Consider the following 25354-nt stretch of genomic DNA (forward strand, 5'->3'; position numbering starts at 1 on the left):
GTCGTAATTTTATTTTTCACACGGAGTGAAAGGAATAGAAAAGAAAAGCAATTGTTACTGCGACTCTTGGCTCGTGTGGGCGTGTTTGATAGCTGGCACGCCAGACCAATCACAGACGCCATTACTTTGTGTATCATAGGTGTTCTTGTATATACCAACTGGGTAACTAATGAGGTTGTTTGTGTCGTTTACCACGATTGGACAATGGGTCATGCAAACAATGACCATGCACTAGACAAAGAAGTTCCGAAGAAAAGGCATGAAGCAGAAGTTAGATCGCGGACCAGTGATCAACAGTATAGCAATTTCTAAAGACTGTTGACAAATGACTTGAGAAAACGCTAATGGCACAGCCTTAATCAATAATTGATATTGGTTGGGTTGGATTTCCCACGTGCACCATGCAAGTACCTGGGACAAAAAAAAAATACAAGAAGAAGAAAATATTTGGATAAGACTAAAATGTTTGATGTCGTGCTCATTTTTTTCTTCCATGTATATTACAGTGCATATTCATGTTAAAAATTCATAGGCGGAGGAAAACGAAGTGCCCGGAATAAACCACTGACATTCGGCAAGACTGTCAAACCACCTGATCAAACCTGCAACCGAACCTGCAGATGGAACATGCGACCTTGAGCCCTGGGTAGATGACAGTCAGTTTCATGTGGCGACTAATGGTCATCACAGCATTCCCGTGAACACACACATAGGCCTATCACTAAAGATTCTCATTAAGAAGGTTTATTGCACGCACGTAATTGCCATACAGCTAAATATAGTTCTACATGACTCTACATTTACTCCAATATTTATTTTTACCTGGTAATCGTTTTCGGAGTGCATGGACGTGGAGTCATGTCGTATACTGTCCAACCCAAGCGGAAAAACAGGCTTATAGCCTACCTATATGCACATGAATGCACGTCAGCCTATGTGTATATCAGTCAGCGAGAGAGCTACATATACCATGCTCGCGTGATGTTCCTACAGATTTCCTGATCTTTCATGACCTCTCCGTGTATTTGATTAGTGTAATTTTAAGCCTTACTAAAGAGTGTTTTTATTATTAGACCTACCGGCTTATTATTATTATTATTTATTTTATTACTTTTATTTTTATTGTATCTTGAGGAAAATGTGCTACCTGTTCCTTTTAACCTGGTAAATTCTGTTTCACAAATATGATAATTTCACCAGCATATGAATAATATGTACTGGGGCACAAATGAAACTACATATCAAAACAGATTAAAGCCTGCTGTATGTTTCTGTTCGTAAATTGTGATTACCGGAACGATATTTTGTGCTCCATGTATAGGCCTAATAATTCATGCGTCCACGTAGAGCCGCAGTGCGGTTGATATAATAGGTAAATAAATCACCCAGCTAAGCCTTATTTGCCTTTAACTTACGAGGATGAAAGAAAGAAACATTGATGGGGGAGAGTAGAGAGGTTCCTGGGTGTGCATGTAGCCTGTATTTATCTGCATAAAGCTTGAGATATGTACACAATCGGAAGTTACCTCCCCTCTGTAGCTCATTTTCACTTGGAGGGAAGTAAATGAACTCGGATGAAAGTTCACGAAGAAATGTCAAAATGAGATGGTTTTAGTCGAAATTGTACAATTGATGCATCTTGCAACAGAGTTACAGGTTTGTTTCACACCTTAACCACTTTGCCTTTAGATTAAATGTTTATTTATATAAGGAAGCGGGTCATTTAATTTGAAAGAGTCAGATGGTTATGATTTATGTGACTCCGCAACAACAACAACTGATACTGGCATCATTGGAGGCTTTAGCAGTATTACTTTTTAGAGGAAACTTCATTTCCAAAGTCGTGAGTTTTGATGGTTATGGTACTGCTTTTGTGGGAAATGTTGAGGTTGTTGTCACGTGGTAGAATGACGTCACTTCGTGGAATAATTGGCTTTTCAAAATTAACGTCTGATAAGGGGCTCACTGGCGCATATAAACATAAGGATTAACCTAACCTTGGCCTTTATTCTGAAAAGCATCTTTTTAACTAGCCCAGAAATACTCCAACTCCTTTTCTTTTACTAGCCTAGTGTTGTTGGAATCTCAAAACTAACTGTGTTAATTTCTTACTCAACAAAGGTCCATGCTGATTATCTGTGATATCGGACAAGTCTCATGGAAATAAAAACATGCCAACCTATAGACCTGCTTTCCATGCTCGCTACACCGCCACCATATGTCTCTACTTGCTTTGGAATAGATTTGTTATAGTCATGAAGGCTTCCATGGCAAAGACTCCTTGCATGTCATGCTTCATCACACCCTTTATGAGCAAAAAATTGTATGATGTAAATACCCAAAGCATACATACATATCTCAAGAATTAGGCAAACGTGTAACAGTAAAGGGTAAAATTTAAGGTCATTTACCCTAACCTTGTAAACGACAATGGTTTCTTTAGCCCCCCCCCCCCCCCAACCACCTTGCCCCCTAATCTCAACCTGTGGTTCCCTGGTAAATTCTTTAGTACCAGTACCATGTTAAGCACCAATAACAATCAGATAAATGCATGTGTCATGTGAATTCCAAATGTAGATGGTGTTATCTAAATAAAAGTAAGATGAATAACAAAATGATGCTTGCAATCTCTGCTAAAATTTTACAGACACTACAAGATGTGTACATAGTATAACATCACTCATTTCCAGGCCTTTTCACGGATGTTTTCTTTGTCAGTGAAGTATGGAAAAAAAGGATGAAGAAAAGGGAATGTCGTCAAATATTGTACTGGGTTGCCATGGCAACACCGGTGGTGCTCGACCAAAGGTGGTAAAGCAGCCTGAAAGTAAGTATGCTGTATAAAGGACTAGTAAATGTATACAATACATTTAGCATAAATTTAAATTTCATGTCATTGGAAGCACACCACATTGTGAAGAATTGCAATAAAATGTTGAATATTATTCATGTTTGTCATAATGCCTTGTTTTTAATTCATGGTCTGCCCAAACTTCACAGTCGATAATCCTAACTGTTGACAACATTCTTAAGTGCAGGTAAATTAAATTACATAAGGAATAAAGTGTCTGCTATTTCAGACTCGCAGAGCACAGGATCTGCCACAGATGCTCGTCTTAAAGCACAGCAGGTGGCAGAAAAACTGAGGCGAAAATACTGTCAGTCAGACGAGGACACAAAGCCACGTCAGAGAGAGACTAAACCCCCACGGAGCCCCGTCCTATGTGCTCGACGACGTCGAGCTCGAGCCAGTGCTCTCCCTTTGTGCCAATCATTCCAATCCCAAGCCCTGGAGCCTGATCTGTGTAAGGAGAGTGGTGATAGAGTCTGTGAGTCAGTTTGTCTTCCTGAAGATAATGTGAAACCTGATCCAAGTGATCTTAGGAAAGGTCAGGGATGTCAAAGGTCTGACAGGGAAGAGAGTGGTCGTGGAAGGTTGAATTGCAGTAGTAGAGGTCATGGAAGGTGTGATTTGGGTAACAAGGGTCATGGAAGGTCGGAGTGTGATAGCAGTGGTGGTCAGATCTGTCGAAAGAGGAGTAATTGCACCCGGCAGAAGGGGGTGGGTAAAGGTCGTAGTAAATTTGACAGGTGGAAGTCAAGGGGATTATCTAGCAACTGGACAATAAGGACTTTGGCAGATAAAGAAACTACGGGTGAGTGTGGCACGAACTCTAGGACTCTGACACATCATGGTAGTACATTATGTGGAAGTGACTGTGGTAGCACAAGCGGAACTTGCTTCTCTCAATTCAACACAACGAAAAACAATGATGAAATTTCAAAACCTGAAGTTAGCAATGAATTGGTTGAGTGCTGTGATAGAAATGTGTGCGATTCAGAGAAAATATCAAGCCATAGTGAAGGCAGGGCCAATGAAGTCTCTGCAGAGAATGCAGGCTGTAGGACCAACAATGAACCAGGTCACGGTACAAGCTTTGTCTCACTCCCTTCGATGACTAGCTCAGGATCCGATGCCATTTTAGCTGACCAAAGCTCTGTGACAGAAACCAGCGATAGTGCTGTGGATGGTGTTGAGGGTAACAGCGATATCTTGTGGCCAACAGACAGAAGTGCTTTGGGTGCTAAGTCAGCAGAAAGTGTCAGCCAGGACAAGGTATGTCTCTGTCTGACTCCAAGAATCTCCAAAACGGGCTGCCCAAGGAAGGCGTGTCATCATAGCTGGTGCATGGCTTGCTGCCTGCCTCTAACACCGTGTCAATTCTGCAGCGGTAGAACTCTACCAAGTCTTAGGTCATTGCATCAGGGACTGGCGTTACGTGCAATGCGGGATGGTCAGCCAACCCATGATGCTTACGAGACACAGTGTGTGCTTCTGGATGATTCTGCAAGTCGCAGTTCTTCCAGGCAACAGATTGTTAATTTACCCTTAAGAGCACCAGTGACATTGGCAAAGCAAAGTTCTTCGGACTCTGAACAGGCTCAGGATGCTGGTGCTTCACAGATCATCTCTGCTACCCAGCCTCCAACGCACAAACACAAACGAAAGCGCCTCACCTATTCAAAGGGTAAGTTTTTCTCCATGGTGTTTAAAGGTTAAATGAAAACATACAAGGAAACATATAGTTTCTCACCCCTCCCCCTCACCACACACACACCCCTTCCTTTTTGAGGCATATTTTGTATATATGCATATGTATAAATTCATATTTTCCACCAAAGGTCATGAATTTTCAGAATGATGCTGAAATGAACTTGCTTTTCCAGTCTGCATTTCTTGCTTTTAACACCTCAAAGTTGTATGGACAGATACCACTGTTGACTTCATCACAGTAGGCCACTTAATTTCTGAAGTGACTGCTGGGACCTTAAAAAAACTGTAGTTTAAATCCATTTTTATATTCCAAGAAGAAAACTGTCAGAGCATGAAGCTTTTTTGTACTTTCACATGTTAGGGCATATTTTAAGCACAAATATTAAGAAATGAAAACCAAGTGTTTCATTCATCCCTTAATATTTGCTGCAGTCAACTATGTTTTGAGCAATGGATATTAAAAACACAAATTAATTATTAAATTATATTCTCTTCTTGATGTTCATGGCATTAAAAACATTTCTGTTTACATATATATTAAAATTTATATTTAAATATTAATACTTGCAGAGCGGGATGTAGCTGGTCCCCTCCTGGAGGATGAGGACTGTCTGTGTACAGCTGGCCAGAGCCTCATTACAGAGGGCACCCAAGATGATAGTGATGAGTGGCAGACCTTATCCAGTGAGGACCAGAGTTGTGTTGGGGAAAACGACGACAGACTAGACTCTCTGCTGAACTCTTTGCTGATCTCATTACATCACTACTCTGACCACGATCTCTTCATGGACTACTTGTCACTCAAGTGAGTCCACCAATGAGGAAAGTTAGGAAATTTTAACTCAACCAATGAAAAGTTAGTAAACTTTGAGCCAACCAATCAAAAATTAGCAAACCATGAGTCAGCCAATCAACACATAGCAAACCATGAATCAGCCAATCAACACGTAGCAAACTTGATCCCATTTGCATGGCTCTATGTGGGAATTATTTGTTTTATTTATTTGGTTGGTGTTTTACACCGTACTCAAGAATATTTCACTTATTCGACGGTGGCAAGCAATGTGGTGGGAGAAAATCAAGCAGAGCCCAGGGGGAAACCCACGACCATCCGCAAGTTGTTGGAAGGCCTTCCCACATATGGCCGGCTACCTGGTACAGCATAGAGAGAATAACAAGAACAGCATAGACAGTGTGATAGACGTACAGCGTAGAGAGAAAAATGAGAACAGCCTAGACAGTGTGATAGACGGACAGCATAGAGAGAAAAATGAGAACAGCATAGACAGTGTGATAGACGGACAGCATAGAGAGAAAAATGAGAACAGCATAGACAATGTGATAGATGGACAGCATAGAGAGTAAGACCAGAGCAGCGACAACAGTGTGATAGACGTGCAGCACAGAGAGTAAAACAAAAACAGCGTAGATAGTGTGATAGACATACAGCATAGAGAGTAAAACAAGAACAGCTTAGACAGTGTGATAGACGTACAGCATAGAGAGTAAAACAAAGAAAGCGTAGACAGTGTGATAGATGTAAAGCATAGAGAGTAAAACAAAAACAACCTAGACAGCGTGATAGACGTACAGCATAGACTGAAAAATGAGAATAGCACAGACAGTGTGATAGACGTACAGCATAGAGAGAAAAACAAGAACAGTGTAGACTGTGTGTAGCTTAAAAAAAATGGAAAGAAAAACTTATGGTAAAATACACTATCTGATACATTTGTAAACAGTGTTCTTCTGTTCCCCAGCATTCCTGCAGAGTACAACTGGAGTGCAGGGGCAGATAACTCTGTTGTGGATAAAGAAGATATTGATTACGGAGAGGAAGGGGAGATCCGTGATCTGATATCTGACAGCTCAACCCTCCACCAGCGCCTCTCTGATGTGAGTCTGAACAGTCAGGTATTTGTGTGAGAGTCGAGTTATGGAACAGGTGTATGGCTGGGACATACTCTGACAGAGTAGGGCGGGGACATCCTCTGACAGAGTAGGGTGAGAGTGTAGTGACTTGGTCACACACTCTGAGCGGCCCAGATAGCACAGTTGGTAGAGCGTCCGCTTCGGGACCGGTAGATCCAGGACCAATCCTTGATTGAGTTACACCTAAGACTTTAAAAGAGGAAGTTGTAACTTCCTCGCTTGGTGTTCAGCATGAAGGGGATAGTGCGACGACTGGTTGACGCGTATCAGTATAATGGCTTGGGCGGGGCGGCTTACTTGCCTTTGGTAAGTCGTCTCAGTGAAGCAGCACTAAATAAAAGAGCTGTGGAAATCTGTCCTGCAACAAGGAGGCACATTACACATACATGCACCCTAATGATTCCTTCGTCGTCATATGACTGAAAAATTGTTGAGTACGACGTTAAACCCTCACTCACACTCACTCACTCACTCTGAGAGAGAAGGGTGAGAGGGTAGTGACATGGTGACATACTCTGACAGAGTAGGGTGGTGACATACTCTGACAGAGTAGGGTGAGAGGGTGGTGACATGGTGACATACTCTGACAGAGTAGGGTTAGAGGGTGGTGACATGGTGGCATACTCTGACATAGTAGGGTGAGAGGGTGGTGACATGGTGACATACTCTGACATAGTAGGGTTAGAGGGTAGTGACATGGTGACATACTCTGACAGAGTAGGGTGAGAGGGTGGTGACATGGTGACATACTCTGACAGAGTAGGGTGGTGACATGGTGGCATACTCTGACATAGTAGGGTTAGAGGGTGGTGACATGGTGACATACTCTGACATAGTAGGGTGAGAGGGTGGTGACATGGTGACATACTCTGACATAGTAGGGTGAGAGGGTGGTGACATGGTGACATACTCTGACAGAGTAGGGTGAGAGGGTGGTGACATGGTGGCATACTCTGACAGAGTAGGGTGAGAGGGTAGTGACATGGTGACATACTCTGACATAGTAGGGTGAGAGGGTGGTGACATGGTGGCATACTCTGACAGAGTAGGGTGAGAGGGTGGTGACATGGTGACATGCTCTGACATAGTAGGGTTAGAGGGTGGTGACATGGTGACATACTCTGACAGAGTAGGGTGAGAGTGAAGTGACATGGTGACATACTCTGACAGAGTAGGGTGAGAGGGTGGTGACATGGTGACATACTCTGACAGAGTAGGGTGAGAGGGAAGTGACATGGTAACATACTCTGACATAGTAGGGTGAGAGGGTGGTGACATGGTGGCATACTCTGACAGAGTAGGGTGAGAGGGTGGTGACATGGTGGCATACTCTGACAGAGTAGGGTGAGAGGGTAGTGACATGGTGACATACTCTGACATAGTAGGGTGAGAGGGTGGTGAAATGGTGACATACTCTGACATAGTAGGGTTAGAGGGTAGTGACATGGTGACATACTCTGACAGAGTAGGGTGAGAGGGTGGTGACATGGTGACATACTCTGACAGAGTAGGGTGAGAGGGTAGTGACATGGTGACATACTCTGACAGAGTAGGGTGAGAGGGTGGTGACATGATGACATACTCTGACATAGTAGGGTTAGAGGGTAGTGACATGGTGACATACTCTGACAGAGTAGGGTGAGAGGGTGGTGACATGGTGACATACTCTGACAGAGTAGGGTGAGAGGGTGGTGACATGGTAACATACTCTGACATAGTAGGGTTAGAGGGTAGTGACATGGTGACATACTCTGACAGAGTAGGGTGAGAGGGTGGTGACATGGTGACATACTCTGACATAGTAGGGTGAGAGGGTGGTGACATGATGACATACTCAGACAGAGTAGGGTGAGAGGGTGGTGACATGGTGACATACTCTGACAGAGTAGGGTGAGAGGGTAGTGGCATGGTGACATACTCTGACAGAGTAGGGTTAGAGGGTGGTGACATGATGACATACTCAGACAGAGTAGGGTGAGAGGGTAGTGACATGGTGGCATACTCTGACAGAGTAGGGTGAGAGGGTAGTGGCATGGTGACATACTCTGACAGAGTAGGGTTAGAGGGTGGTGACATGATGACATACTCAGACAGAGTAGGGTGAGAGGGTGGTGACATGGTGACATACTCTGACAGAGTAGGGTGAGAGGGTAGTGGCATGGTGACATACTCTGACAGAGTAGGGTTAGAGGGTGGTGACATGATGACATACTCAGACAGAGTAGGGTGAGAGGGTAGTGACATGGTGGCATACTCAGACAGAGTAGGGTGAGAGGGTGGTGACATGGTGACATACTCTGACAGAGTAGGGTGAGAGGGTGGTGACATGATGACATACTCTGACATAGTAGGGTTAGAGGGTAGTGACATGGTGACATACTCTGACAGAGTAGGGTGAGAGGGTGGTGACATGGTGACATACTCTGACAGAGTAGGGTTAGAGGGTAGTGACATGGTGACATACTCTGACATAGTAGGGTGGTGACATGGTGGCATACTCTGACATAGTAGGGTGAGAGGGTGGTGACATGGTGACATACTCTGACATAGTAGGGTGAGAGGGTGGTGACATGGTGACATACTCTGACAGAGTAGGGTGAGAGGGTGGTGACATGGTGGCATACTCTGACAGAGTAGGGTGAGAGGGTAGTGACATGGTGACATACTCTGACATAGTAGGGTGAGAGGGTGGTGACATGGTGGCATACTCTGACAGAGTAGGGTGAGAGGGTGGTGACATGGTGACATGCTCTGACATAGTAGGGTTAGAGGGTGGTGACATGGTGACATACTCTGACAGAGTAGGGTGAGAGTGAAGTGACATGGTGACATACTCTGACAGAGTAGGGTGAGAGGGTGGTGACATGGTGACATACTCTGACAGAGTAGGGTGAGAGGGAAGTGACATGGTAACATACTCTGACATAGTAGGGTGAGAGGGTGGTGACATGGTGGCATACTCTGACAGAGTAGGGTGAGAGGGTGGTGACATGGTGGCATACTCTGACAGAGTAGGGTGAGAGGGTAGTGACATGGTGACATACTCTGACATAGTAGGGTGAGAGGGTGGTGAAATGGTGACATACTCTGACATAGTAGGGTTAGAGGGTAGTGACATGGTGACATACTCTGACAGAGTAGGGTGAGAGGGTGGTGACATGGTGACATACTCTGACAGAGTAGGGTGAGAGGGTAGTGACATGGTGACATACTCTGACAGAGTAGGGTGAGAGGGTGGTGACATGATGACATACTCTGACATAGTAGGGTTAGAGGGTAGTGACATGGTGACATACTCTGACAGAGTAGGGTGAGAGGGTGGTGACATGGTGACATACTCTGACAGAGTAGGGTGAGAGGGTGGTGACATGGTAACATACTCTGACATAGTAGGGTTAGAGGGTAGTGACATGGTGACATACTCTGACAGAGTAGGGTGAGAGGGTGGTGACATGGTGACATACTCTGACATAGTAGGGTGAGAGGGTGGTGACATGATGACATACTCAGACAGAGTAGGGTGAGAGGGTGGTGACATGGTGACATACTCTGACAGAGTAGGGTGAGAGGGTAGTGGCATGGTGACATACTCTGACAGAGTAGGGTTAGAGGGTGGTGACATGATGACATACTCAGACAGAGTAGGGTGAGAGGGTAGTGACATGGTGGCATACTCTGACAGAGTAGGGTGAGAGGGTAGTGGCATGGTGACATACTCTGACAGAGTAGGGTTAGAGGGTGGTGACATGATGACATACTCAGACAGAGTAGGGTGAGAGGGTGGTGACATGGTGACATACTCTGACAGAGTAGGGTGAGAGGGTAGTGGCATGGTGACATACTCTGACAGAGTACGGTTAGAGGGTGGTGACATGATGACATACTCAGACAGAGTAGGGTGAGAGGGTAGTGACATGGTGGCATACTCAGACAAAGTAGGGTGAGAGGGTGGTGACATGGTGACATACTCTGACAGAGTAGGGTGAGAGGGTGGTGACATGATGACATACTCTGACATAGTAGGGTTAGAGGGTAGTGACATGGTGACATACTCTGACAGAGTAGGGTGAGAGGGTGGTGACATGGTGGCATACTCTGACAGAGTAGGGTTAGAGGGTAGTGACATGGTGACATACTCTGACATAGTAGGGTGGTGACATGGTGGCATACTCTGACATAGTAGGGTGAGAGGGTAGTGACATGATGACATACTCTGACAGAGTAGGGTGAGAGGGTAGTGACATGGTGACATACTCTGACATAGTAGGGTGAGAGGGTGGTGACATGGTGGCATACTCTGACAGAGTAGGGTGAGAGGGTGGTGACATGGTGACATACTCTGACATAGTAGGGTGAGAGGGTGGTGACATGGTGACATACTCTGACATAGTAGGGTGAGAGGGTGGTGACATGTTGACATACTCTGACATAGTAGGGTGAGAGGGTGGTGACATGGTGACATACTCTGACATAGTAGGGTTAGAGGGAAGTGACATGGTGGCATACTCTGACAGAGTAGGGTGAGAGGGTGGTGACATGGTGGCATACTCTGACATAGTAGGGTGAGAGGGTAGTGACATGGTGGCATACTCTGACAGAGTAGGGTGAGAGGGAAGTGACATGGTGACATACTCTGACATAGTAGGGTTAGAGGGTAGTGACATGGTGACATACTCTGACAGAGTAGGGTGAGAGTGAAGTGACATGGTGACATACTCTGACATAGTAGGGTTAGAGGGAAGTGACATGGTGGCATACTCTGACAGAGTAGGGTGAGAGGGAAGTGACATGGTGACATACTCTGACATAGTAGGGTTAGAGGGTAGTGACATGGTGACATACTCTGACAGAGTAGGGTGAGAGTGAAGTGACATGGTGACATACTCTGACATAGTAGGGTTAGAGGGAAGTGACATGGTGGCATACTCTGACAGAGTAGGGTGAGAGGGAAGTGACATGGTGACATACTCTGACATAGTAGGGTTAGAGGGAAGTGACATGGTGACATACTCTGACATAGTAGGGTTAGAGGGTGGTGACATGGTGACATACTCTGACATAGTAGGGTGAGAGGGTAGTGACATGATGACATACTCTGACAGAGTAGGGTGAGAGGGTGGTGACATGGTGACATACTCTGACAGAGTAGGGTGAGAGGGTAGTGACATGGTGGCATACTCTGACAGAGTAGGGTGAGAGGGTGGTGACATGGTGGCATACTCTGACATAGTAGGGTGAGAGGGTGGTGACATGGTGGCATACTCTGACAGAGTAGGGTGGTGACATGCTCTGACATAGTAGGGTGAGAGGGTAGTGACATGATGACATACTCTGACAGAGTAGGGTGAGAGGGTGGTGACATGGTGACATACTCTGACATAGTAGGGTGAGAGGGTGGTGACATGGTGACATACTCTGACATAGTAGGGTGAGAGGGTGGTAACATGGTGGCATACTCTGACATAGTAGGGTGAGAGGGTAGTGACATGATGACATACTCTGACAGAGTAGGGTGAGAGGGTAGTGACATGATGACATACTCTGACAGAGTAGGGTGAGAGGGTGGTGACATGGTGGCATACTCTGACAGAGTAGGGTGAGAGGGTGGTGACATGGTGGCATACTCTGACATAGTAGGGTGAGAGGGTAGTGACATGGTGACATACTCTGACAGAGTAGGGTGAGAGGGTGGTGACATGGTGGCATACTCTGACATAGTAGGGTGAGAGGGTGGTGACATGGTGGCATACTCTGACAGAGTAGGGTGGTGACATGCTCTGACATAGTAGGGTGAGAGGGTAGTGACATGATGACATACTCTGACAGAGTAGGGTGAGAGGGTGGTGACATGGTGACATACTCTGACATAGTAGGGTGAGAGGGTGGTGACATGGTGGCATACTCTGACAGAGTAGGGTGAGAGGGTGGTGACATGGTGACATACTCTGACATAGTAGGGTGAGAGGGTGGTGACATGGTGGCATACTCTGACAGAGTAGGGTGAGAGGGTGGTGACATGGTGACATACTCTGACATAGTAGGGTGAGAGGGTGGTGACATGGTGACATACTCTGACAGAGTAGGGTGAGAGGGTGGTGACATGGTGGCATACTCTGACAGAGTAGGGTGAGAGGGTGGTGACATGGTGACATACTCTGACATAGTAGGGTGAGAGGGTGGTGACATGGTGGCATACTCTGACATAGTAGGGTGAGAGGGTGGTGACATGGTGACATACTCTGACATAGTAGGGTGAGAGGGTGGTGACATGGTGACATACTCTGACATAGTAGGGTGAGAGGGTAGTGACATGATGACATACTCTGACAGAGTAGGGTGAGAGGGTGGTGACATGGTGACATACTCTGACATAGTAGGGTTAGAGGGTAGTGACATGATGACATACTCTGACAGAGTAGGGTGAGAGGGTGGTGACATGGTGACATACTCTGACATAGTAGGGTGAGAGGGTGGTGACATGGTGGCATACTCTGACAGAGTAGGGTGAGAGGGTGGTGACATGGTGACATACTCTGACAGAGTAGGGTGAGAGGGTGGTGACATGGTGACATACTCTGACATAGTAGGGTGAGAGGGTAGTGACATGATGACATACTCTGACAGAGTAGGGTGAGAGGGTGGTGACATGGTGACATACTCTGACATAGTAGGGTGAGAGGGTAGTGACATGGTGGCATACTCTGACATAGTAGGGTGAGAGGGTGGTGACATGGTGACATACTCTGACAGAGTAGGGTGAGAGGGTGGTGACATGGTGACATACTCTGACATAGTAGGGTGAGAGGGTAGTGACATGATGACATACTCTGACATAGTAGGGTGAGAGGGTAGTGACATGGTGACATACTCTGACATAGTAGGGTTAGAGGGTGGTGACATGGTGGCATACTCTGACATAGTAGGGTGAGAGGGTAGTGACATGGTGACATACTCTGACAGAGTAGGGTGAGAGGGTGGTGACATGGTGACATACTCTGAGAGAGTAGGGTGAGAGGGTGGTGACATGGTGACATACTCTGACAGAGTAGGGTGAGAGGGTGGTGACATGGTGGCATACTCTGACAGAGTAGGGTGAGAGGGTGGTGATGATAGAGTAGGGTGAGAGGGTGGTGACATGGTGACATACTCTGACATAGTAGGGTGAGAGGGTGGTGACATGGTGGCATACTCTGACAGAGTAGGGTGAGAGGGTGGTGACATGGTGGCATACTCTGACAGAGTAGGGTTAGAGGGTGGTGACATGATGACATACTCTGACAGAGTAGGGTGAGAGGGTAGTGACATGGTGACATACTCTGACAGAGTAGGGTGGTGACATACTCTGACATAGTAGGGTGAGAGGGTAGTGACATGGTGACATACTCTGACAGAGTAGGGTGGTGACATACTCTGACATAGTAGGGTGAGAGGGTGGTGACATGGTGACATACTCTGACAGAGTAGGGTGAGAGGGTGGTGACATGGTGGCATACTCTGACAGAGTAGGGTGAGAGGGTAGTGACATGGTGACATACTCTGACAGAGTAGGGTGAGAGGGTGGTGACATGGTGGCATACTCTGACATAGTAGGGTGAGAGGGTGGTGACATGGTGACATACTCTGACATAGTAGGGTGAGAGGGTGGTGACATGGTGACATACTCTGACATAGTAGGGTGAGAGGGTGGTGACATGGTGACATACTCTGACATAGTAGGGTGAGAGGGTGGTGACATGGTGGCATACTCAGACAGAGTAGGGTTAGAGGGTGGTGACATGGTGACATACTCTGACATAGTAGGGTTAGAGGGTAGTGACATGGTGACATACTCTGACAGAGTAGGGTGAGAGGGTGGTGACAAGGTGACATACTCTGACATAGTAGGGTGAGAGGGTGGTGACATGGTGACATACTCTGACATAGTAGGGTTAGAGGGTGGTGACATGGTGACATACTCTGACAGAGTAGGGTTAGAGGGTGGTGACATGGTGACATACTCTGACAGAGTAGGGTGAGAGGGTGGTGACATGGTGACATACTCTGACATAGTAGGGTTAGAGGGTGGTGACATGGTGACATACTCTGACAGAGTAGGGTTAGAGGGTGGTGACATGGTGGCATACTCTGACATAGTAGGGTGAGAGGGTAGTGACATGGTGACATACTCTGACATAGTAGGGTGAGAGGGTGGCGACATGGTGACATACTCTGACATAGTAGGGTGAGAGGGTGGTGACATGGTGACATACTCTGACAGAGTAGGGTTAGAGGGTGGTGACATGGTGACATACTCTGACAGAGTAGGGTTAGAGGGTGGTGACATGGTGACATACTCTGACAGAGTAGGGTGAGAGGGTGGTGACATGGTGACATACTCTGACATAGTAGGGTTAGAGGGTGGTGACATGGTGACATACTCTGACAGAGTAGGGTGAGAGGGTGGTGACATGGTGACATACTCTGACATAGTAGGATGAGAGGGTGGTGACATGGTGACATACTCTGACAGAGTAGGGTTAGAGGGTGGTGACATGGTGGCATACTCTGACATAGTAGGGTGAGAGGGTAGTGACATGGTGACATACTCTGACATAGTAGGGTGAGAGGGTGGCGACATGGTGACATACTCTGACATAGTAGGGTGAGAGGGTGGTGACATGGTGACATACTCTGACAGAGTAGGGTTAGAGGGTGGTGACATGGTGACATACTCTGACAGAGTAGGGTTAGAGGGTGGTGACATGGTGACATACTCTGACAGAGTAGGGTGAGAGGGTGGTGACATGGTGACATACTCTGACATAGTAGGGTTAGAGGGTGGTGACATGGTGACATACTCTGACAGAGTAGGGTGAGAGGGTGGTGACATGGTGACATACTCTGACATAGTAGGATGAGAGGGTGGTGACATGGTGACATACTCTGACAGAGTAGGGTTAGAGGGTGGTGACATGGTGACATACTCTGACAGAGTAGGGTGAGAGGGTAGTGACATGGTGACATACTCTGACATAGTAGGGTGAGAGTGAAGTGACATGGTGACATACTCTGACAGAGTAGGGTGAGAGGGTGGTGACATGGTGACATACTCTGACAGAGTAGGGTGAGAGGGTGGTGACATGGTGGCATACTCTGACAGAGTAGGGTGAGAGGGTGGTGACATGGTGACATACTCTGACAGAGTAGGGTTAGAGGGTAGTGACATGGTGACATGCTCTGACAGAGTAGGGTGAGAGGGTGGTGACATGGTGACATACTCTGACAGAATAGGGTGAGAGGGTGGTGAAATGGTGACATACTCTGACAGAGTAGGGTGAGAGGGTGGTGACATGGTGACATACTCTGACAGAGTAGGGTGAGAGGGTAGTGACATGGTGACATACTCTGACAGAGTAGGGTGAGAGGGTGGTGACATGGTGACATACTCTGACATAGTAGGGTGAGAGGGTAGTGACATGGTGACATACTCTGACAGAGTAGGGTGAGAGGGTGGTGACATGGTGACATACTCTGACATAGTAGGGTGAGAGGGTGGTGACATGATGACATACTCTGACAGAGTAGGGTGAGAGGGTAGTGACATGGTGGCATACTCTGACATAGTAGGGTTAGAGGGTGGTGACATGGTGACATACTCTGACATAGTAGGGTGAGAGGGTGGTGACATGGTGACATACTCTGACAGAGTAGGGTGAGAGGGTGGTGACATGGTGACATACTCTGACATAGTAGGGTGAGAGGGTGGTGACATGGTGACATACTCTGACATAGTAGGGTGAGAGGGTAGTGACATGGTGGCATACTCTGACATAGTAGGGTGAGAGGGTGGTGAAATGGTGACATACTCTGACAGAGTAGGGTGAGAGGGTGGTGACATGGTGACATACTCTGACATAGTAGGGTGAGAGGGTGGTGACATGGTGACATACTCTGACAGAGTAGGGTGAGAGGGTGGTGACATGGTGGCATACTCTGACAGAGTAGGGTGAGAGGGTGGTGATGACAGAGTAGGGTGAGAGGGTGGTGACATGGTGACATACTCTGACATAGTAGGGTGAGAGGGTGGTGACATGGTGGCATACTCTGACAGAGTAGGGTGAGAGGGTGGTGACATGGTGGCATACTCTGACAGAGTAGGGTTAGAGGGTGGTGACATGATGACATACTCTGACAGAGTAGGGTGAGAGGGTGGTGACATGGTGGCATACTCTGACAGAGTAGGGTTAGAGGGTAGTGACATGGTGGCATACTCTGACATAGTAGGGTGAGAGGGTAGTGACATGGTGACATACTCTGACAGAGTAGGGTGGTGACATACTCTGACATAGTAGGGTGAGAGGGTGGTGACATGGTGACATACTCTGACAGAGTAGGGTGGTGACATACTCTGACATAGTAGGGTGAGAGGGTGGTGACATGGTGACATACTCTGACAGAGTAGGGTGAGAGGGTGGTGACATGGTGGCATACTCTGACATAGTAGGGTGAGAGGGTAGTGACATGGTGACATACTCTGACAGAGTAGGGTGAGAGGGTGGTGACATGGTGGCATACTCTGACATAGTAGGGTGAGAGGGAAGTGACATGGTGGCATACTCTGACAGAGTAGGGTGAGAGGGAAGTGACATGGTAACATACTGTGACATAGTAGGGTTAGAGGGTAGTGACATGGTGACATACTCTGACATAGTAGGGTGAGAGGGTGGTGACATGGTGGCATACTCTGACATAGTAGGGTTAGAGGGTGGTGACATGGTGACATACTCTGACATAGTAGGGTTAGAGGGTAGTGACATGGTGACATACTCTGACAGAGTAGGGTGAGAGGGTGGTGACATGGTGACATACTCTGACATAGTAGGGTGAGAGGGTGGTGACATGGTGACATACTCTGACATAGTAGGGTTAGAGGGTGGTGACATGGTGACATACTCTGACAGAGTAGGGTTAGAGGGTGGTGACATGGTGACATACTCTGACAGAGTAGGGTGAGAGGGTGGTGACATGGTGACATACTCTGACATAGTAGGGTTAGAGGGTGGTGACATGGTGACATACTCTGACAGAGTAGGGTTAGAGGGTAGTGACATGGTGACATACTCTGACAGAGTAGGGTGAGAGGGTGGTGACATGGTGACATACTCTGACAGAGTAGGGTGAGAGGGTGGTAACATGGTGGCATACTCTGACATAGTAGGGTTAGAGGGTGGTGACATGGTGGCATACTCTGACATAGTAGGGTGAGAGGGTAGTGACATGGTGACATACTCTGACATAGTAGGGTGAGAGGGTGGCGACATGGTGACATACTCTGACAGAGTAGGGTTAGAGGGTGGTGACATGGTGACATACTCTGACAGAGTAGGGTGAGAGGGTGGTGACATGGTGGCATACTCTGACATAGTAGGGTGAGAGGGTAGTGACATGGTGACATACTCTGACAGAGTAGGGTTAGAGGGTGGTGACATGGTGACATACTCTGACAGAGTAGGGTGAGAGGGTGGTGACATGGTGGCATACTCTGACATAGTAGGGTGAGAGGGTAGTGACATGGTGACATACTCTGACATAGTAGGGTGAGAGGGTGGCGACATGGTGACATACTCTGACATAGTAGGGTGAGAGGGTGGTGACATGGTGACATACTCTGACAGAGTAGGGTTAGAGGGTGGTGACATGGTGACATACTCTGACAGAGTAGGGTTAGAGGGTGGTGACATGGTGACATACTCTGACAGAGTAGGGTGAGAGGGTGGTGACATGGTGACATACTCTGACATAGTAGGGTTAGAGGGTGGTGACATGGTGACATACTCTGACAGAGTAGGGTGAGAGGGTGGTGACATGGTGACATACTCTGACAGAGTAGGGTTAGAGGGTGGTGACATGGTGACATACTCTGACAGAGTAGGGTGAGAGGGTAGTGACATGGTGACATACTCTGACATAGTAGGGTGAGAGTGAAGTGACATGGTGACATACTCTGACAGAGTAGGGTGAGAGGGTGGTGACATGGTGACATACTCTGACAGAGTAGGGTGAGAGGGTGGTGACATGGTGGCATACTCTGACAGAGTAGGGTGAGAGGGTGGTGACATGGTGACATACTCTGACAGAGTAGGGTTAGAGGGTAGTGACATGGTGACATGCTCTGACAGAGTAGGGTGAGAGGGTGGTGACATGGTGACATACTCTGACAGAATAGGGTGAGAGGGTGGTGAAATGGTGACATACTCTGACAGAGTAGGGTGAGAGGGTGGTGACATGGTGACATACTCTGACAGAGTAGGGTGAGAGGGTAGTGACATGGTGACATACTCTGACAGAGTAGGGTGAGAGGGTGGTGACATGGTGACATACTCTGACATAGTAGGGTGAGAGGGTAGTGACATGGTGACATACTCTGACAGAGTAGGGTGAGAGGGTGGTGACATGGTGACATACTCTGACATAGTAGGGTGAGAGGGTGGTGACATGATGACATACTCTGACAGAGTAGGGTGAGAGGGTAGTGACATGGTGGCATACTCTGACATAGTAGGGTTAGAGGGTGGTGACATGGTGACATACTCTGACATAGTAGGGTGAGAGGGTGGTGACATGGTGACATACTCTGACAGAGTAGGGTGAGAGGGTGGTGACATGGTGACATACTCTGACATAGTAGGGTGAGAGGGTGGTGACATGGTGACATACTCTGACATAGTAGGGTGAGAGGGTGGTGACATGGTGACATACTCTGACATAGTAGGGTGAGAGGGTGGTGACATGGTGACATACTCTGACATAGTAGGGTGAGAGGGTAGTGACATGGTGGCATACTCTGACATAGTAGGGTGAGAGGGTGGTGAAATGGTGACATACTCTGACAGAGTAGGGTGAGAGGGTGGTGACATGGTGACATACTCTGACATAGTAGGGTGAGAGGGTGGTGACATGATGACATACTCTGACATAGTAGGGTTAGAGGGTAGTGACATGGTGACATACTCTGACAGAGTAGGGTGAGAGTGAAGTGACATGGTGACATACTCTGACAGAGTAGGGTGGTGACATACTCTGACATAGTAGGGTGAGAGGGTGGTGACATGGTGGCATACTCTGACAGAGTAGGGTGAGAGGGTGGTGACATGGTGACATACTCTGACAGAGTAGGGTGAGAGGGTGGTGAAATGGTGACATACTCTGACAGAGTAGGGTGAGAGGGTGGTGACATGATGACATACTCAGACAGGATGGGATTTACTTTGACCGCATTACAGAAAGGTCATATGTAAATGTATGCATTGAATTGCACTGATTGTAAAACTTAAGAAACTTAGAGTGAATTTGTTTGCTGGAATAACCTTGACACCAATTTTTGCAGTAATATGTTAAAACTTGTGATGCTTATTGAATTTGTAACATAACACACTGGGTGTATTCAATAAAAACTACAAGGTGAGATATGTACAAGTCATATGTAGGACCCTTTGGTATATTGCTGTCCAGCTATGTAAGGATAATTTACAATGTCGAAACTTAACCAACATGTATACCTCTTGTGGTCAAGTCACTGAAGACAGAACAGTTATGGTCTTTTTTTCAAATGCAAGTCCAGATAAGATGTACCCTCTGGAGAGTCTGTAGTTTCCTTTAACTCAAGTGAAGAGTTGTGTGCAACACAGAATAAGCAGTTAAACTTAACTGTACTAATATAATGCCTCACCCAAAATATCCTGCAACAAGATCTGTGGACTGTTTTTATATCTTCAGACTGAAGCAACAGACGGAGAGGATGGTGGATTGTCGTCATTTGTGGATGACAGTGGTGAGGAGAGTGGAGATGCTGATGATGAGTTTGAGTGCGATTGCCCTCATTGTCAGTGTCTCTCTGTGGATGCTGACCTTGACCTTCATCACCATGGAAACATCAATGAGGAGAATGGAGAACAGCTACTGTAAATATACAGACTGTTATTGTGATCTTTTAGGAATTTTTTAATTACTTATTTGTTTGATTGGTGTTTTATGCCATGCTCAAAAATGTTTCACTTGTACAACAGAGGCCAGCGTTGTGTTGGGAAGAATTTCGGAAAGAGCCCCGGGGCAACCCACAACAATCTGCAGCTTGGGGGCAGACCTTCCCTCGCAAAACAGGAGAGCAAGCCAGCAGTATTGATAGTGTACCGAGTCATTGTAGTGTGCCAGCATGCTAACTACGACTAAAACCACACAGAACTGCCAGTTTTGAATTAACTTTTACCTCCGTTAAGTTTTGGGTAAAATAAAATTATTGGCTTTTTTTATTTATGTATTTGATTGGTATTTTACTCCCTACTCAAGAATATTTCACTTATACGACGGTGGCCAGCATTATGGTGGGTGGAAACTGGGCAGAGCCCGGGGGAAACCCAGGACCATCTGCAGGTTGCTGGAAGACCTTCCCACTTATGGCCAAAGAGGAAGCCAGCATGAGCTGGACTTGAACTCACAGCGACTGCGTTGGTGAGAGACTCCTGGGTCATTACGCTGCGCTAGCGCGCTAACCAACTGAGCCAGGGAGGCCCATGCTGTGTTTTTAAGTCAGGATTGTTTTTTGTGGTAATGTTTCAGTTATCTATTGCTTTCCTGTATGAATAAACCTGATCATATCAATGAAATACTCCTGAGAACAGCGTATAAATAGTTTTGTTTGGCAGACAACCAATCTTTCCTGTCATTAAAAACAAAGAAAACACTAAAGCGAAGTATATATCAGATGAAAGCTCATTAAACACTGGCCAGTAAAATAGTTTGATTTATTTTTTTGCCGAATTTTTCAAACCAGGAAAAATCTTTCATAACTTTAGATTGTATGGTCAGTTGGAACGTGGAGGGTACCAGTGTTTTCATATCCATATTTTTGGCTTTAAATATTTTATTTAAATGTACGTTTGGTGAATGCTTTCCTAGCTTTATATGTATATGCTAAAGTCTAGCAGTCTTTGTGTGTTAAGTGGCAAAAAACTTACGTGACTGGTCAGAAAAAACCAGCTTAATATTTCAAATGCACTTAACAAAATATACTTCTTTCCTGAACAGTGTTTGTTGTATCTGATATATCCTTTATGTTTCCGTTTTCTTTTACATGGCTCGTGTGTTCCCTGATCTTACACGTAAGCTTCTTCATTTCAGTCTGGAGTCCCTGTTGTCCGGACTGAGAGAAGAAATAGCTGTTTGGGAAATCACAAACTCTGTTCGCGTTCAACTGCTCACAGCAATGTTTGAGGTATGGTTTTATTTGATAAGTTTTATCTGGATTTTTTGTTTCATGCATAAGTAAATTGCTTAAATCGGTAGTTTTTTGCCTGTCCTAAATGGTGTGTGTCTCTTACCTGTCCTACATGGTGTGTGTCTCTTGCCTGTCCTACATGTTGTGTGTCTCTTCCCTGTCCTAAATGGTGTTTGCCTCTTGCCTGTCCTACATGTTGTGTGTCTCTTGCCTGTCCTACATGTTGTGTGTCTCTTGCCTGTCCTACATGGTGTCTGTCTCTTGCCTGTCCTACATAGTGTGTCTCTTGCCTGTCCTACATGGTGCCTGCCTCTTGCCTGTCCTACATAGTGTGTCTGTTGCCTGTCCTACATGGTGCGTGTCTTGCCTGTCCTACTTGGTGTGTCTCTTGTCTATCCTACATCGTGTGTCTCTTGCCTATCCTACATGGTGTGTCTCTTGCCTACCCTACATGGTATTTCTCTTGGAAAGACTTTTGTCAAACACTATAATATTGTGTGTGTTACTTATGCAAAACATATTGAAGAATTAATGTAGCAGTATTTCTTTTGGGAGAGCCAAGCACAAGGCCATGACTCAAAAACCTTGGGGGGAGGGGGGGGGGGGGGGGGGGCTTCGCTAGGTTCCTCTCTGGCCGTACGTGCTAATGGTTAAGGGATTCTTCCAAGCACTGCTCAGTTTCCTCCCATCATAATGCTGGCCACCATCATAATAGTGAAATATTCTTGAGTACAGCGTAAAACACCAATCAAATAAATCAAAAACCTTGGCCATATGAAATACGCACAGGCCGGTAGTGTTATATATTAGTATATATTTATATATTAGTTTTAATAATGATCATAATAATAATTCTTTGTTTAAGACTAATTAGTCCAAATCTTATATTAACAGGAAAAAAAAAGAAATAATAACCTACAAGATAGGTGTACATGCACTGTGCACATAATTTATCCACGTGTTTTATGATTTGATTGCAGTTAGTAATGTTATTCTTTTCCTCTCGTTGTTTGACTTCAGTTCCTGACCAGTTTCCATGGTGATGCGCCCCCGCCTGCCACAGAGGAGGCCATTGCGTCCATTCCCAGGCTAGCTGTAGATGACTCACACATTGGTAAGGAAACTTTGTATTTTTCTCAAATCTGACTGTGGCTGTGGGAAAGCATTGTGATGGAAGACCTGCACTTTTCCCAAATTTGACTGTGGCTGTGGGAAAGCACTGTAATGGAAGACCCGCACTTTTCAAAAAATCTAAATGTGACTGTGGAAAATCTTTGTAAATAAAGACTTGTACATTTTCCAAATTTGACTGTGGCTGTGGGAAAGCATTGTAAATGAAGACCTGTGCTTTTCCCAAATCTAAATGTGATTGTGGAAAATCTTTTTAAATAAAGGTGATTAATCCACCAAATCTTACTACTGTTATGGGGAAGCATTGTAAAGGAATACTTGAGCTTTTCCCATATCTGACTGTGGCTGAGGGATATCTTTGCAAAGGAAGACTTATAGTTTTACCAAATCAGACTGTAGCTGTGGGAAATCTTTGCAAAGGAAGGCTTATAGTTTTACCAAATCGGACTGCAGCTGTGGGAAATCTGTGCAAAGGAATACTTGTGCTTTTCCCAAATCTGTGTCTGGCCATGGGAAATCTGTGCAAAGGAATACTTGTGCTTTTCCCAAATCTGTGTCTGGCCATGGGAAATCTTTGCAAAGGAATACTTGTGCTTTTCCCAAATCTGTGTCTGGCCATGGGAAATCTTTGCAAAGGAATACTTGTGCTTTTCCCAAATCTGTGTCTGGCCATGGGAAATCTTTGCAAAGGAATACTTGTGCTTTTCCCAAATCTGTGTCTGGCCATGGGAAATCTTTGCAAAGGAATACTTGTGCTTTTCCCAAATCTGTGTCTGGCCATGGGAAATCTTTGCAAAGGAATACTTCTACTTTTGCCAAATCTGACTGTGACTGTGGGAAACCTGTACAAAGAAAGATGAATACTTGTGGGATTTTTACAAAATCTGACTATCACTGTGGGAAAGATTGTCAAGGAAGACTTCCTTACTCAAAATAAGACTGTGTCATATGATGAGGAAACATTTTAAATGGAAGACTAATGCTTTTCCCCAAATTTGCTTGTGGTGACAGGCAAGCTTTCTAAAGGAAGACTGGGGGGTATTCTTAGAATCTTGACTATGGTTTATAATGGGGAAGCATTGTAAAGGCAGACTAATGCATTTCTTCCACTTTAGCTACAGCAGTGGGTAAACAACATAGAGACTGATTAATATGACAACACTAGCCTCCCACATTTTGTGATTTAAACTGGAAACGCCCTTCAACGATTGATACGTTGAATGTTGGACCAGTTTTCCAATTTGAACTTTTGTCTCCATTATTATTATGTTTGATATTTAATTCAATAATTGGTTTAGGGAATAGATCTGTCTTTGTTACCATGGTTACAGATCAGGAGCTTTGTTGTGCTGTTTGTCTGAGCCGCTGTGAACTCGGAGATCATCTGAGTCGTCTCCCTTGCAGCCATCTGTTCCACCCGCCCTGCATCGGGGCATGGCTGAGCAAGGTCAGTTGCTTGCATTTTCACTCTGTCAGAGTTTGTTGTTATTTTTTTGTCTCACAGTTTTTTAACCCTTTTATAATGTTTGCACTTTTTGGTGTGTTGCGGCCAATGAAAAGGAACTTTAAATATTCCAGACTTATTATCCATTTCAAGAATGACACATTTGCTCCAAAACTGACAAATTTTATATCTTGTTCAAAATTGGATTTATTACTAGGGTATCATTGTAGTGGTAGGCTACTTTTTCTGTGACCTTATTCCGTTTTGTCAAGGTCATTGGGTTCATTTAAATTATATTTTGTGACAGGCTTCTATCACAGAATGTCTCTTGAACTATGTAAGTAACTATGTAAGTATATAAGTAAATATGTAAGTAATTTTCATCATCAGACATGTATTATTTGTAGAAGACATGACTATTGACCTTGAATTATTTTTCTCAAGGTCATTGGGCCTGAGCCTCCATTACCTTTTAAACACATGATTTCATGCCACAGTTCCTATAGGCGAGGGTATATAAACATTCCACAGTATATTTTATATTTTTGTTTATTTGTCTACATGTACATGTATATATTTATTTGTTTTTTGTTTGTTTATTCATTATAGTCTGCAACCTGCCCTGTCTGTCGTCAAGCTCTCTAAACCTGCTAGTCACCCCTGTTGTGTGTTTTTGGACTGATCCTGCTGTGGAGCAGTGGACTGCGACTAGCATACAGTATCTCACTGGCTGTCTCAGGGAGGAAGGAAGTAAAGAAGAAAGAAAGCTGTGGAGCCTTAACTAACATTTGTTTGAACTGGTCTTGAGATATTTATGCTTTCACAACAGGTCGTCGCTCTCCAGAATCTGCCTGTCAGCATGGTCAGTTGGTCAGAGGAGTTGTCAATCTGAACTCCCTGCTGACTGGAACTACCACAGCTTTCCAGACATCGAGGTCTTGGATGTCAGGTGAATAGGTTGCCTCAGGTGAATAGGTTGCCTCAAGTGAATAGGTTGCCTCAGGTGAATGGGTTGCCTCAAGTGAATAGGTTGCCTTAA

At 45.6% G+C, this 25354-nt stretch overlaps 1 protein-coding gene across 1 annotated transcript; it reads left to right on the top strand.

Annotated features, from left to right (window-relative positions):
• Positions 1 to 1587: 1587 nt before the first annotated feature.
• On the top strand, positions 1588 to 25055 carry LOC135463136 (uncharacterized). Its single transcript, XM_064740453.1, has 10 exons — positions 1588 to 1656; positions 2724 to 2827; positions 3081 to 4529; positions 5126 to 5360; positions 6316 to 6451; positions 20243 to 20427; positions 21644 to 21737; positions 22761 to 22854; positions 24203 to 24318; positions 24925 to 25055. The coding sequence occupies exons 2-10, from the start codon at positions 2725 to 2727 to the stop codon at positions 24958 to 24960; spliced, it is 2448 nt and encodes an 815-aa protein (XP_064596523.1). The 5' UTR covers positions 1588 to 1656; position 2724; the 3' UTR covers positions 24961 to 25055.
• Positions 25056 to 25354: the final 299 nt, after the last annotated feature.

This window comes from Liolophura sinensis, chromosome 2 (genome assembly GCF_032854445.1).
Source record: "Liolophura sinensis isolate JHLJ2023 chromosome 2, CUHK_Ljap_v2, whole genome shotgun sequence".
NCBI classification, from domain to species: Eukaryota; Metazoa; Mollusca; class Polyplacophora; order Chitonida; family Chitonidae; genus Liolophura; species Liolophura sinensis.

What these genes read in the sequence shown, in the direction of transcription:
- LOC135463136 (XM_064740453.1), top strand. Translation starts at nt 2,725, where the DNA reads ATGGAAAAAAAGGATGAAGAAAAGGGAATGTCGTCAAATATTGTACTG. An exon ending in GCGCCTCACCTATTCAAAGG is followed by an intron (nt 4,530 to 5,125) that starts GTAAGTTTTTCT and finishes TAATACTTGCAG; the next exon opens with AGCGGGATGTAGCTGGTCCC. An exon ending in ATGGACTACTTGTCACTCAA is followed by an intron (nt 5,361 to 6,315) that starts GTGAGTCCACCA and finishes TCTGTTCCCCAG; the next exon opens with CATTCCTGCAGAGTACAACT.